This window comes from Gopherus evgoodei, chromosome 1 (assembly GCF_007399415.2).
Source record: "Gopherus evgoodei ecotype Sinaloan lineage chromosome 1, rGopEvg1_v1.p, whole genome shotgun sequence".
NCBI lineage: Eukaryota > Metazoa > Chordata > Testudines > Testudinidae > Gopherus > Gopherus evgoodei.
The window spans coordinates 354335191-354350806 of NC_044322.1; the positions used below are offsets into that span (position 1 = coordinate 354335191).

The 15616-nt window shown below is 42.8% G+C and overlaps 1 protein-coding gene across 14 annotated transcripts in view; it reads right to left on the reverse strand.

The window, feature by feature from the left end:
• CELF2 (CUGBP Elav-like family member 2) overlaps nucleotides 1-15616 on the reverse strand; it is a 690477-nt gene that overhangs the window by 15630 nt on the left and 659231 nt on the right. For 12 of the 14 annotated variants that reach the window (XM_030570388.1, XM_030570044.1, XM_030569870.1 and 9 more), the window contains one exon: nucleotides 6772-6891. In XM_030570388.1, the coding sequence (XP_030426248.1) occupies nucleotides 6772-6891 (120 nt within the window). Of the gene's footprint in view, nucleotides 1-6759; nucleotides 6892-15616 lie in introns of all 14 variants that reach the window. The other 2 variants (XM_030569946.1, XM_030570715.1) reach the window with 1 other exon arrangement.

The window sequence follows — 15616 nt, forward strand, 5'->3', positions numbered from 1 at the left end:
AATTGCACTTGTTCATTAGTGCTTTCCAAAAGTAGTTGGCATTATATGACACCGACAATGACGGCAGTGCATGCAAGCCAGTACTTCACCAAATGGAACTGAAAACAATGAAACACAACTTCAGTAAAGATCACTTCGGCACAATGGTTTAACGACCAAATCTATTCACATGCAATCTGCTACTGGCAAGTACTGTAACACCGTGCTTCTGAAATCCTGTTCTTCCACCTGCCTCAAGACACACACATTGGGCTACGTGATCTTGAGGCTATCCAAAGACTGTAGGAAGGAATTCACTTGATCAAGGGTGGATACCCTGTGGTTGGCAATGAGGCAGAGTGTTCACCAGGACACAGTTCAAATCCAGGCTGGTCATTAGTGACTGGAAATTACTACCATATGAATGAAGTTTGCCAATTAATTTTACATAGGCCACCAATCTGAGTTACCCACATTCCAAAACAATCACTACTACAGTTGGCACCCTTCTGTGCATTGCAGAACATGGGCAAGATAACTGAATGGGCATGGAGGCACAGCTAGCCTCTCACTCCTGGTATCTCCTGATCAGGGCTGGGAAGCATTTGGTGGTGTGGTGTAGGGTAGCTAGCAGTACTGCAATCTAAGCTGTGCCTCTCCTGCTGATAAAGAGAAATCTTTGGTCTCTAGTGTTGTCATTCCCTTGCTTCTTATTGGCAGTAACATCACTTTATAAACACCGGTCTGCACCCTACTAAATAGCATATTAACTTAACTTGGATGACTGCCAGAGAAGACATTCAGGGCAAGGACTCTAAGCTATGGATAAATGGCACACTCAATCCATTTATATGGCACTGTCTGTGATGATAGTTTTATGTCTCTGAATTGACAGCAAAAACTTTTGTGGTGTAGCCTTCTATGCCACTTCTTTTTCCTGTTACAGTTGTTAAAGGAGTCACCTGTATCTTCAAGTGCTACAGTGAAAAGTTTTAATATTAATTCTTACAGCAATTCATGGAATAAAAATGAATTTTCTCCCTACATTTAGCTATAGGCCCTGCAGTACTGGAAAGGGCAGCAGATTGGAACAAATTTAGAGAAGAGCCATAAAATGATTAAAAGAACTAAGGGCTTGATTTTCAGAAGAGCTGATGAACCATACTTCCAACCAAAGGTAATGGGAGCTGCAGTGACTCCGCAAAATTGAAAATCTGGCCAGATTTCAAAAGTGACTAGTGAACTTGTGTGCCTGAATTTATGGGTGCCTAACCTGAGGGAATTTCAATGGGGCATGACTTTCAGAGACTGCTGAGCACCTTCCCTCTGAAAATCATACCCCCTCTTTAAGACGTCTCCAGTTGGGCACCTAAAAATGGAAATATACAAAATCACTAGTTACTGTTGAAAATCTAGGCTATGATGCATATATAGTAGCTTGGCAAAATGACGACTAAGGCAGGGACAGGGGACATTAAATACCAAAGGTGGCAAACCCAAAGGAAGGAAGAGAGGAATTATTTGGAGTGGTAATAAGGGGGCACATGTGTTGGAGAAAGGTGAGGAAGTTAAGTTGAACACAATTTATGGCAACTGTCTTTAAAAAAATTAACCATTAAATCTATTAGACTGTGCAATAGTCTTCTCCAAGGGAAGTGGCAGAAACCCTATCATATGAGTAATTGAAAGATGGACTGGCACTAGGAAGTGTGCTGCGGGGAGCAATCCTGCATTGACAGAGAAGGATGAAGAGGATGGCTGAATAGCTCTTTTCCATCTCGAATGTATTGATCCTAGCACAATGTATTCCTATGAGTTTCTGACAACCATGACCATTGTTCAAGGGGCACCTTCTTGCTTTTCACTAGGGTCTCTGCCAATTAGGAGGATTCTACTATATAAATTATACCCTTTGATATTAGTATAATTTGTGTAACATTAACACTGGACAGAGATGTGATATTCCACCATCTTGGCTTAATAAAATGTCTTGCACTTGGAAGTTCTAGAACTGGGATGGTGGCAGAGGGAGGAAAAGACACTGATGTGGTGGATGCCAACCCACCACATCACAAAAACGAAAGAGCCAAGCTCGGTTTGGAACACAAAATAGCCAGATTTTTTTTGGTAAGTGGTGCTGAATAAGTGTAAGAAAAACCTCATAATCAATAAGGAGACACCAATATACCTCTATTAAATGTTTTCCATCCAAGAGGAAGACCTTTTGAAAATAAGGATTCAGCACAGCAATTGTGTTAAAATAATGGGTTCGTGTGGCAGGGTGCTGGTTGAGAAGCCCTTAATCAGCTCCTACTATTCCAGCCCCAATCAAGCCTGTTGTAGGTAATGTAGCTGTGAAGCCTGTATGTAGTTGGGAACTTGTGGTGGGAAACCTTTTGAGAATAAAGAGCTTGGGTGTTGCACCAGACCGAAGTGTTCCTGACTCACTGAAGAGGGAGGCCCAGGGGCCGAATACCCACGAGTGCAGCGTGAACCCCATTACAGTTTGTATTGAAATCTAACTGCAACCCTACCAAGAGATCTGAATATTGTTTTCTGCCATTGCTTGCGTGTGTGTGTTTTTGCAACACTGGTTGAATTAAATGACCCCCAATAAACCACTTCTTGTCTCTGGCACTTTTTGTACAGTGTTGAAATAACTTCATGATAGAGAAACTATTAAGATAACAAGTTATCTTCTATGAGTCATCAGCCCATTAGCAAAACACTTTCTGTGTTACTCTGCTCTTGGCAAGTTATGTGAACCTCTTCACGTGAACCTATAGCCTCTACCATCAGGCTATTTCAGATCATTAACAGAAAGCCCTGTTTGACAGCACTGCTAGTGGGAAGGACACTGCTAGCATCACTACAACAGACATGGCTAAATTTATTTCCACCTTGAGCAAAACAGTTCTGTAGAAAGGCCTCAGATCCTTGATATTATTTACTCTCCTCTTTCATTGTTTTTACAAAATGTCCTATGGCCTAATAGCACTGGCTTGAGTTAAGCGGAGTATGGAGAGGCAAAGTGTAAACATCTTCACACAGCTCTACCAATGCATCTTCACATGTCCTGCACTGTATAAAGTAATTATTCTATCCCTGGGTTTCTAATGAGCTGTCTTGAATATTCCAAAGTGATGAATAAAAATAATAGATTATAATACTTAGCAGTTCCACTGCCCTCTGTCAAAGAATCGCAAAGAAACTTACAAACATTATTAAGTTAAAGTTTCTCTCTCCCCCTGTGAGGTAGATTAATGCCATTTGCCCTGTTTTACAGATGAGGAAACAGAGACAGAAAGGATAAATGACTTTACCCAGGATCACATGAAATGTCTCTGTCAGAGCCAGCAATAGTATTCAGATCTCTTCACTCTCAGTCTTCTTTCTTAATCACAAGACCATCTTTTTTCCCCTCCTCGCATTAGTGATTTCATTTTACACATCAGATTCTTTTCATTAGTAACTTTATTTGAATTACTTCTTCAAAGGCCAGAGTCTAACACATTATCCCACTGTGCCACCCAGTCTCCGTGAACTGGCTTTTTAGTTCTGCAAAGATTTTGGGGTCTTCCTAGCAGTTGTTCTTGTTCCCAGAAGATAAATTTAATTGAATAGGTTGTGACTGGCTGCACTTCCTAGTCCTTCCTAAAAGATTGCCTCTTACCATTCGCCACTTCAGATTCCACTTCTCAAATCTGTTTCCCTTCAGTTATAATCTCAACCATTTGTGTAAACAAATTATCAAATCTGCATTTGTCTTCAGCACCCTTGTCTAAATCATTCATGGCTTGTACCTAGCTCCACTTGTGCTTTAGAATGCTAGCATTAATTCCACAAGCATGTATCATTGGTTCCAGCTTTTATGGGCAATTATACCATTTCATGTGACTGAGAGCTTGGTTTTACCGGCCAGTGATTCTATATCCCAATACATTGCTCATGGTCTAGCCCTGCCATGGGACACAGAGGGTTCCCAACCAAATTTTCATGACTACATGCTCCATGACAGGTTAGAGTGCAAACAACTGAATGGGAGATGGTTAGTGGGAGCATACCTGGGCCCAGAAGCAGCATATTGTCAATCCAGATAGGGGATAACTCTTTTGAGACTATAATTAGAGGTAACTACCATTAGTGCCACAAGTACCATAGGCTGATAATCAGTGTCATAGTATTTTCAAGAGAGAAAGAGGTGTCAATCACATCACAGCATATGAGAAAGCAGTATACTTTCTGAATCTCACCACAAAACATTTATTACACACACACACACACACACACACACACACACACACACACACACACACACACACTCCATTTGCAAACACTCTTCATGCCATCTGTGGAAACATTCACAAATAACGAGATTTTGAGCCAAATCTACCATGGTATAAGACCATGGGAATCAAATTTGGTCCTTGGTTGTGTACTCATCAATATTTTATACTTCAGATGTCACATGCAAATAGGATTTGCATTCATGTCATTTGAAAATGCCTGTTAGGAAAATCTAAAGCCATCATCCACAATCTAGAAAGAATTGCTAAAGGGGGGTTAGTATGATTCCCACATGCTGTCAAGAGGTGAAACCGCACAGGTGGCTTACTGTGGATCAGTCTTGGTGAAAGGATGTTATCTTTCCGAGTGTGCCAGTGTGCTTGGGTTCTTAGTACTTGTGAAAAAGGGTGGCATGCCGCATTCTACCCTTGATGCTGTAATCTTATATGTCCCACATAACATACATTCAGTATTTACCAGGGATAAGAATCTTAATATTAGCACACAGTGATTCCTTAGGCATTGTTAATATCATTAATGAGACCAGAGGAGTGCCATGAGTGCCATTTCAGTGGCTCGGTTTGATAGAAACGAAGCATATGTTGCTTCAAAATCTGACAAGGGGCATTTCTGCATTTGCTTACTTTTGCTAAACTGCCCCTGAACCATATTTACTTTGAAGGTTTTTTGGTTTGGTTTTCTAGTATTTTTGTCCTTGCCAGAAGCAAGACCTGTCCTACACAAGGCCCCATGCAAATGCTTACCACAATTTCACTGACATCAATAAACCCTCTCCACCCCCAACTCCCATCAATGACAATCAAAGCTCACGTAACAAAATGACTGGATGAGCAGCTAGAGAACAGTGACAAAAAGGACATCATGCAGAGCATCAGAGTGAGCAAGTGATACTGAGGAGGACATCCATTCCTGCGGGGACATTATGATGGCTAATGAACTAGAGACTGGTGATGACCAAATAGATTCCTTGCATTGTAGGGTAGATGCAAGGAACAGCGGCAGCTAAAAACAGCTAGGCAGGAGGGGAAAGATGCAGCCAGATGACTCTCCTCCAATGAAGGAAAAAGTGAAGTCATTGTAACAGAAACAGAGCAGAAGGGATCATTGTTCTGCAGTAGAAGCTTGTGATTGGCTACTGTGGTTGATAATGAGGATGAAGGTTCTGATTAACGACTGACATATTCCTTTTAGCTGGAAATGTCAGTGCTTGTTTTAAACCACTTAGGAGAAATTTACATGCTCTAGTACTACAGATGACTGAGCCATCCTCACATACTTGCAAATTAAAAACCAAGAAATTGGTTTTAATTTATAAGCAAATATGCAGCTCCCAAGTCAAAGGAGGTATCCTATTCTATCTCTATAACTAACAGAAAAGTTGCAGCAAATGGGTGTTTCTTAATAACCTAAATTCCTGAATTATATCCATGTGCTGAGGTGTTGTACCTGTTTTCATAGGTTTATGTTTTTGGTTTCTGAAATCAAAAGGAGCCTTTCATATAACCAAAACCAATCTCCAGAATCCATTCTGACTATCTAGCACAGGTCCTAAAATTATACACTCTGCAAGAAAAGGGGTCTTTTCCCCCGCCCCCAGGAACTCAACAGAATCCACTTTGGAGGGCAAGATCAGTGAAACTTTAAGACTCCAGGGCTGTATATATGTAGGGCCCTACTAAATTCACAATCCAATTTGGTCAATTTCATGGTCATAGGATTTTAAATATTGTAATTTTCATGATTTCAGATATTTTAATCTGAAATATCATGGTGTTGTAATTGTAGCGGTCCAGACCCAAAAACGAGTTGTGTTTGTGTGTGTGGGGGGGGGGTGGCGGGGGGGTTGCAAAGTTTTGGGTAGGGTTGTGGTACTGCTATCCTTACTTCTGCGCTGCTAAAGGCAGCAGTGCTGCCTTCAGAGCTGGGCAGCTGGAGATCAGCAGCTGCTGCCTCGGAGTCAGCTCTGAAGGCAGTGTTGCCACCAGCAGCAGCACAGGAGCAAGGGTGGCATGGTATGGTATTGTCACCCTTACTTCTGTGCTGCTGCAGGTGGGGGGCTGCCTTCAGAGCTGGGCACCCAGCCAACAGCCCCCGTTCTTTGGCCACTCAGCTCTAAAGGCAGCGCAGAAGTACGGGTGGCAATACCGTAACTGCACTAAAATAGCTTTGCGACCCCGCTGCAATTCCCTTTTGGGTCAGGACGCCAATTTGAGAAACGCTGGTCTCCCCCCGTGAAATCTGTATAGTATAGGGTAAAAACACATTAAAGACCAGATTTCACAGGGGGAGACCAGATTTCATGGTCTGTGACGTGAATTTGGTAGGGCCCTATATATATATGCCAAGACTGGAAGCTGATCAACTTTACCTGCTGTTTTGCATATTTATTAAAAGCAACGATCTGTTTATAATTGATAGTTTTCCTACAGTGATTACTGGGGAAGGCTGTCCACCACAGCAATAAATACTCACTGTTTACGGTACCTGCTAGTGCATTAATATTATTCAGTCCAACAGTGGCTCCAGCCAATCCTTGGAGAGTACCCAGAGAAGTCAAAGAATTCATGGCCGCACCAGCCGTGGAATTAGCAGTTGACGCAGCCACTAAAAGGGGAGAAAGTAGGGCAACATTAATTAAAGTAAACAGAACTAGCAATTTATCAATCACAAAACATCATGCACCGACTCTAACCTTAATAACTGGACTCCTTGCAAAAATGTACGGGATCAGACCAACTTTCTCAATACGTTCCTGTATTGGTTGCTGATGGAAAGCACTGCTGATTTTTCTAGTGGTGTGGATTTGATAGTGAAATTTAAATAAATTGGCTTTCTTTGCAGAAACACTAAATCTGTGAACAGTTAAAAAGCCTCTATCACATTCTCAAAAGTTTATCAATAAAACACTAAGGGCTGATCAGCCAGCTAGACTGCCAGAGAGGCTGTCCCTTCTTAACATGGCCATTAAGCAACCATATGTTACTCATAGGTCTTGGCATTGATATCTGAGGAGATTTGGTCTCATAAACAGTTTCTGTTCTGGGCTCAAGCAAAACCTGAATTGTTCTGTCCTAAGTCTGATGCTGTCATGGCATTGTATCTTTAGGGCACCATATAAATGGAGTATAAAGCACTGAAACTTGAAATTTTTTAAAAATAACTAACGAAATACCAAACATAGTTAATTTTTCTGTCAGCTTCCATCGTGGTATCTAGGTAGGTACTTCTGTGGCCCCATCAGCACAGTATTCAAGCATATTATGAATATGAGATGTAGTTATCCCTGTTGAGGGAGGGAAGTATTATCATTGCAATTTCACAGAAGGGGAACTGAGGCACAGGAAGATTGAGGGACATGTTCAAAGCTACACATAGACTCTGTGGCAGACGTGGGATTTATAGCCATATCTCCTTAGTCCCAGTATAGTGCATCTATCTCAAGACCATCTTTCCTTTGTAGCAGCATTATCTGAAATGGCAATATCTTATTTTAAAGTGAATGTTCTAGTTAGGCTGTGGTGAAATGGGCACGAATGCTTTCTGTCCCTAATCCTCTTAATCCTTTCTGGGGCCCTCACCTCCATCAGAGGCACCCAGTTGGGCAGTAAACACCCAAGAAGTTAAAGTTTCTAGGCTGATAGGATGCAACAAAGAGAGCGGAAGACAATTTTATCAAAGATAAGGAGTTGCCTTTACAGAGTCCAAGCAAAGTGCAAGTAAGTCCTCCCCACTTTAAACAAAGTCACACACACACACACCTATCTACCTACCTCCCCACAACTCCAAGACACCCTTAAACTTCCTTTCACCATGCCTTAAAGGTCAACGAATTCCAAAGAGTCAGCAAGCCTTCTGGTCTTTGCAATGCAGACGCTCTTAGCTTGAGAGCCCTTACTGATCTTAAACCCTGCTGTCGTGCGTGCGTGTAGACGAGACCAGTGATTTCTCAGTCAGCCACGATCCAAGGTATGTAAAGCCTTGTAAGCTGAAGTCTAATTGTATCCAGAAACAAATAAGGAGTCTGTACAGTGGCTAAATGAGTGGTGTAATAAGCTCCCTGTGGCTAATGCTATCAACAATTCATTTTATGAAGAACAAAACTAGAACAAATCAAAATGTAAGATTAAAATTCCTCCTGTGTGAGAGATTAATGAGCGGATGGGTTTCTAACACATCCTTGTGAGTGAGGAAGGCAGTCCAAAACCTGCTCTTTCGTAAGGTCTTAGGACCTCATTCTGGTTACTGGCGTCCGATCCACACAACTCAAACACATGGTCAGTGACTGACCAAAATCTGGTGTGACAGACCCAGGCCAGTGGGGTACAGGAGTCTGGTAGAGGGCAAATATACTGGTCACTGGCTGAGTAGTTTTCTGTTCCCTGAGTGACCAGAGCAGGGTCTGCACTAGAGTAGTCAGAAACCTGCTAGAACCAATTAAGGCAGACAGGCTGATTAGAACACCTGCAGCCAATCAAGGCAGGCTAATCAGGGCACCTGGGTTTTAAAAGGAGCTCTCTCCAGTCAGACAGGGAGGAGCCAGAGGAGAGGAAGTGTGTGTGAGGAGCTGGGAGCAAGAGGCACAAGGAGCTGAGAGTGAGCTGCTAGAAGATTAAGGAGTACAAGCATTATCAGACACCAGGAGGAAGGTCCTGTGGTGAGGATAAAGAAGGTGTTTGGAAGAGGCCTTGGGGAAGTAGCCCAGGAAGGTGTAGCTGTCACACAGTTGTTACAAGAGGCACTATAGACAGCTGCAAATCCATAGGGCCCTGGGCTGGAACCCGGAGTAGAGGGCGGGCCCGGATTCCCCCCAAACCTCCCAACTCCTGATCAGACACAGGAGGAGTTGATCCAGACTGTGGGGGAGATCACTGAGGTGAGCAAATCTGCCAATAAGCGCAGGACCCACCAAGGTAGAGGAGGAACTTTATCACACTAGGCTGAATTTAAGTGCGTGTTCTTGAGTTCAAGTTTCACTATTCTATCAGTTAACACTGAGCAGGCTCCTCAGATTGTCTCATAATTTGAATTCAGAGCTCACATTATCCTAGTATGACTGAATATTCAGTTAATTCAGAACTATTTAAAATGCTACTGAGAGCACTGAAGCAGTCCAGGAATCAGTGGTGTCGTGTTGCAATTATTTTTACTGCTTGGCAATGATCTGCATTGCAAGCCTGATGGGAGGAATTAGCCATAAGACATGTCAGATACACTTGAGGGTTTTTCCTATTTTGCCGACTAGTACTTTGAGGGGCATAGAGTTAAAGATTTTACATGCAGACAATATAATTTGAGCATAGAGCAAAGAGAGGGAAGAAGGAGAGTCCAGTGGTGCAGACACTAGCTTGGGACCTAGGAAACCCAGATTCAATTCCCTGCTCTGCCACAGACTTCCTGTGTGAGCCTAGGGCAACTCAGTCTCTGTGTCCCAGCTGTAAAATGGAGGTTAGAGTACTTGTGGACTTCAAAAGAGTGTTGTGGGAATAAATATACTAAAGATTGTGAGATCCTACAGCAACAGGGACCACATAAGTACCATAGGTAGGTAAATAGCTGAAAAAATTTCCATAACACGCTCAATACCACCAGTAAATGAAACATCGTATTACTTACAGAACACAAAAATGTAATAAAGGAAAAGGTAAAATACCATGGAAGCTTTATGTATAGAAGCCTGTTATCTAAACTCTTATTTCTCCTACCTGTGGTGCACACTGAAATCGGTCTGAAGCTAAGGATTACAGGAGCTTATCCTGTCTCTTCCCTCTTTTCCTTCAGTTGAAATGACCTTGCTTTAGAAACGTAATGTATGATGAATACATAGGAAAAAAAATATCACACAACTTGTGGTAAAGTTAGAATACTGTGCCATTCATTTGGGAAACCAGCAAAACTCTCTAGCATCAACCAAGCTCCTGGGCTCAGCAGCTGCTCTTACTGATGGCAAAGGCAGCATAACTCAGTGCCATCACAGCATTATTTTATATTTATTGCTCTTAGTTGTCCAGGTGACAAATCTATTGGATACCTACTGAATTTATAAATTGCTTTCTTCTGGCGCTCCCATGTCACCAAATAATAATAATAAAAAAGTTTGGAACATTGCTGCTCTGAATTGAATTGCCTCACAGTAGGGCTTTATAAGCAGTAGGTAGCAGTCTCCAGATTCTGAGAAAGCTTGATGTACTGACCTATAGCACTGTTAGGAAGGTTTTTCTTTATGCTGCCTTTCTACTAACATTTACACTAATTGTTAGAAAAACTGAATTGTACAAAACGTGCACAATGGCTTAGTTTTCTGAGCTATACCTTATGGAGTCTTGTATCCGTAGCAGTAAATTGATTATTCTTCACTTTGTACTGGGAATTTTATCCCTGCCTCCTTTAAAACCTGTACACATGTGAGCTTCAATAAGCTACATGGGCAGCATCAAGGAAGCTAGCTAGCTTCGCAGAGACAGATAAAAGGAACAAAGAAGCAGTTTGTGTTCTAGCCAGGTGAATATTGGATGATTGTGAACTAATGGTAGGAGACTAGGGCTGCCCTCAGACTATGACTGAATTTTTTTACATTTTTTTTTTAAAGGGCTGGTCCATTTTATAACCATTTGTAACATGACAGACAAGATTCTATTCGCTTAGAGGCATTTCTGTGGCACTCACCACTATAATACCAGTCACTGGAAAGACTGGATGTCTCTTTCTAGAAGACGGGCGCTAGCTCAGTGTTTCTCAATCTTTTTTGATACCAGGGACTGGCTTGCTGCCTTCCTAAACTGTGTCAGTGGAGATCTCAGGGACCCGCGCTGGACCATGAACAAGTCATCGAGAAACAATGCACTAGCTCCTTCAGAAGTTATTGGGATCATTGCAGGAATTACTGGGTGAAATTCTATGGCCTGCTTTAGAGGCCAGATTACATCAGCATAATAGTGACTTCTGATCTTAAAAATTATGAACATATGAAAAACTATCTGAGCGACAAGCTGAAAGATCTAGTTGCACTTTTAAGACTAGGGGTTGCACTTAAATCCTGGGCTAAATTTCCCCCAATTCCCAATGCTGTACTCTGTTCCACTTGTCTGCTGCCCTCTGCCCCAAAGGGGGTCTGCATTGCTCCTCTATAGAGAGTTTGTAGATCACTTTGGGACCTCATCGGAATGAAAAGTTCTATATGTGAAAGATAAGAAGGTCAAGATGATTGTTCTCCAATTACAGCCTCTTCTCTTTAGTTCATACTGTCCCTGCTGCACCTCATGCTGGGAACCATTTCTCTGATCCAGTATCTCATGCAACCACCTGGCCTGCCTCCTATTACCTCCATTCCCACCCCCGTTCTTTTCAATGGATACCCAGGCAAATGTATAAAATCAAAGTTATCTTGAAAGTGTGAACCAGGATGGGGACATGTCATAACCAGATTAGACATGGGTGTGTGTGCGTGGGCAATCCAGACTAGTGAGGTCTTGTGTCACATCTGCCATAATATTATTGACCAGCGAGTCATTAGTTTTCAGATGATCTCACACAAGGCATATTTTGTACACAGAGTATTACAGTAGAATGTAGGGTGTGAATATAGGGTGCATTCAGTCACAGGGCATGTCACCAAAAGGAGTAACCTCATGACCTGATTGTCCCACCCTTACCTGCTGTTTTACCATGACATATTGAATTTAAGGCTTGGATCCTGTTCCCTTTGAAATCAGTGGGAGATTTGCCACTTCAGTGGGAATAGGATCTGGTTCTCGGACTGCATGCTCTTTGGGTCAGGGGCCAGGTCTATCTTTGAAGTGCAAGGCACCAGTCACACCGATAGCTGTATTCAAATAATTATGATTTCACAGAAGGATCCATTACATTTATCTAATCTGCCCTTCTGTGTTAACACAGGTCACAGATTTCACCCAGTTGTTTCTGCAACAAGCTGAGCAACTGGTATTACCAGTTAGGGCTAGGATTTTTGAAGGAGCCTAAAGATGTAAAGTTTCAATGGAATCTGGTCACCTATTTCCAAATGCCAGCCTGGCAAGACATCCAATCCTGATGTGAAGACCCCGGAACATATTCTCAGATACTGTAAACTGGCAAAGTGTCGCCGAGGTCAACAGAGTGATGACAATTTACATAAGGCTGACGCTCAGAGCTCAGGGATGCAAGTGAAGTCAGTGATGTGTGTAATATTAGTTACCCCCTGTTCTGCATTGTCTGAGCACCGCACAACCAGTCAGTGCTTTGGGCAAAGGGAGTACAGTGACATGGAGCACAGAAAGAATGACAGTGCTGCATGAAAACGTATTGGATGTCTTTTCCCAGCTCTGCCACAGATGTCCTGTGTGACCCTGGGCAAGTCACTTAATCTCTCTCAGTTCCCCATCTGTAAAATGGGGATACTAATATTTCCTTTCTCCTACCTTAGACTGTACTATCTTTGGGTTAGGGACTCTTTCTTCCTATGTGTATTTTGTCATAGAACCTAGAACAATGAAGCCATGATCTTGGCTAGGCCCTTAGGAGTGACTGTAACACAAGTGATAAAATTAGAACTGTATTCCTGAGTTTGACACAGATTCATGGCATGAACCTCTTGTGCTCCAAGTTCCCCATCTATAAACTGGCTCCCGTTATCCCCCTCAAAGGGCTGCGGTAAGACTCTGTTAATGCTCATACAGCACTTTGTAATGAACTAAAGTGCTGTATAAATGCTAATTATCATCATCATTGTTCTGGATGAAAGGACCCGTTAGATCATGCAGCCCACAACTGTGCACTGTCAGGAAGATAGACTAGATGATCTAATAGGCTTTTTCCATCTTCACTCTCGGTGATAAATGTCAGATTATAATGGTCTCCGATGACTTCTTAGTGAAGGCACATCCCACGGAAAAGCGGGACCCTAGGAGGCTGCATACCATATGCTTAAAGGTTGTCACTGACGTCCCACCTTTTCTTGGGCAACGTGCTGGGTTCTGAAAGACTGGAGCAGATGTTCGATAAAGGACTACAAAAATAACATGATGGCAGCTCGGTCCAAGGCATAAAAACCAAACAGCAATATTCCAAATGGTGTTTTGTATGATTTGTAAGTGGGATTTATTTCTTTTTAACAGTATTGTATATGTTTTAGGTAACCCTATTTAATACCCCCCTCCAGCCCCCCAGCCTCGGTTTAAAAGGAAGGAATGTTTGTGCTCTTGTTGTAAGTGGCAGAGTATGCAAGCAACGTAAGGGCAGAATTCTCCTCTCCAAGCCTCAGCGGGGCCCTGTTAGCCACAAGGAGAATCTCACTATAGCACATTCTCAACTAGTTCCACTTATCTGGGGAGAGCAAAATATAGGAGTCGAGATCCACCGGGCCAGATCCTGCTTTGTCCCAAGACTGCTTTGTGATGCTCCAGTGTTTCAAAGCAGTCACAATTCTGGTTTAGTCAGCTACCCAAGGGATATATCAGCTCCTGCACCACCCTCAGCTCAGGACCGGGGCATGACCTCGGGCATGGATTGGTCATCTCTATGTGCGGTGATCTTTGATGGCTTGCACTGATGGCCAGCTTGCATAAATTAGAGGAGCCTCTACATTATAGTGAATGGCCCCAGGATTGGGGCATCCACCCCTTTCTTGTCAGATGTGCTGAGCTCCACTCGTCCCCACTGTACAGTTCTGAAAGCAGCGCTTTGCCCCAAGAGATCCATCCATCCATTAGATGCACTGGGAAATAATTCTGATCACATATTAAAAAAAAAAAGGTCTGTGGATCTAGTGTATGTTTTGGTGCTTTCTTCATAAAGATTCCTGTCAGTAACTGGGTTAAGAGCACTTGAATTCGCTGTGCACACAACCTTTCCCTTAGTGCTGTTTAGACAGTTCTCAGTTATGTTCCCCATGACTGCCTGTGTCTTACAAGTCAATATCAGTGGTGGAGACAGCTTGACACTGGTGATTTTGTTTTCTGGATACTGTACCTTTTCCATTTCTAAGAATCCTGCCTGGAGACAGCAGCCAGTTTGTTCTCTCATCCTCTGCAGCCAGTTCCAGAGGATGTGCATATGCTCACCAACAAACCCCCAGTGCTCGCACATGGAGACTTCATTTTTGTTCTTTCTTGGTGTTTTTCTTAACAGAATGTTACTGAAATTTTAGGCTCAGCTTCTCCCGCAAGCATGTACAGATTTCCGGCCAAGGCTCACTCTTGCTCTGGGAAAGTCTTCCCTTCTCAAAGCTACCAAGACAGACTCTTGTTTTGATTCCCTTCTTGAGTCCTTGATCTTCCTACACAGGCAGCACTCAACTGTGAGTCTGTTTCTGACTCACCACTGCATCCACCGTCCCCTGACTTCAGGGAGCAGATTGCATGGGTTCCTGACTAAAAGAAGTGCAAGAGCAGTGCAGTAATTTCCAGTTGAGTGCAAGTCATATACGAAGACCTCAGGGAAACATCAGAAGGAGTGTCGGTTAGTGGCATGTCTACTGCATTGGGAGCCTACAGACATAGGTTCTGGTCTCAGCTCTGCCAGTGATGTGCCAGGTAACCTTGGGCAAATCACTTCACCAAGCTGTGTGTATGTTTCCATTCCTACCCTCTCCTTGGTTTGTCTATTTCAGAGTGTTGGATCAGTTGGACATGTCTTCACTGCAGCGTTGGCTTGAGTTATCTACTCATGCTAACCCGTCTCAAGACAGCCTGGCTAGAGTCAAAGATGCCACACAGCAAAACAACACATGAGCAGCACAGAGTGATTGGATTAGCAGTGCAGAGTATCTGAGTCCTCACTGCATTATTAGGTCAAGAACCAGCAGCACCTGAGTTTCAACCCACCCTCTCTAAAGGGCCAGCTAGCTTGAGTTTAAAGCTCTGCTTAACTTGAGGCTAGAGATTTCTGTGTATGCACAGGAGTTGGGTTAGGAGCAACACTGGAGTTATACCTCGAGCTAACAACGCAGTGAAGACAAGCCCTCTGTATTTGTACAGCACCTCGCACACTAGGGTCCTGAGCTTGGCTGAGGCTGTTAGGTGCTACTGTAGTGAAAATAAATAAGAATAATACAAAAGGATGTAGATGTCATTTTTCTAATCAAGTATCTAATAAAGACAGCTCCCCAGTTAGCGATAAAGAAGGAAGAGAAGATGAGCAGTGGGGTGGAGGTAAGGACCAAAAGTTCTTTAAAAAAATCTAAGAAGGCTAATTCTGGGGAATGGAATTTACAAGTTCCCCCAGAAAGTCCTTTGATGAAAAAAAAAATCCTTTAATCCCTCGCTTGGTACAAGAGGGAGGACAAAGCTAAATGAGAGACTAAGGACACTGGCCAGAATTTTATGCTGTTGGACAG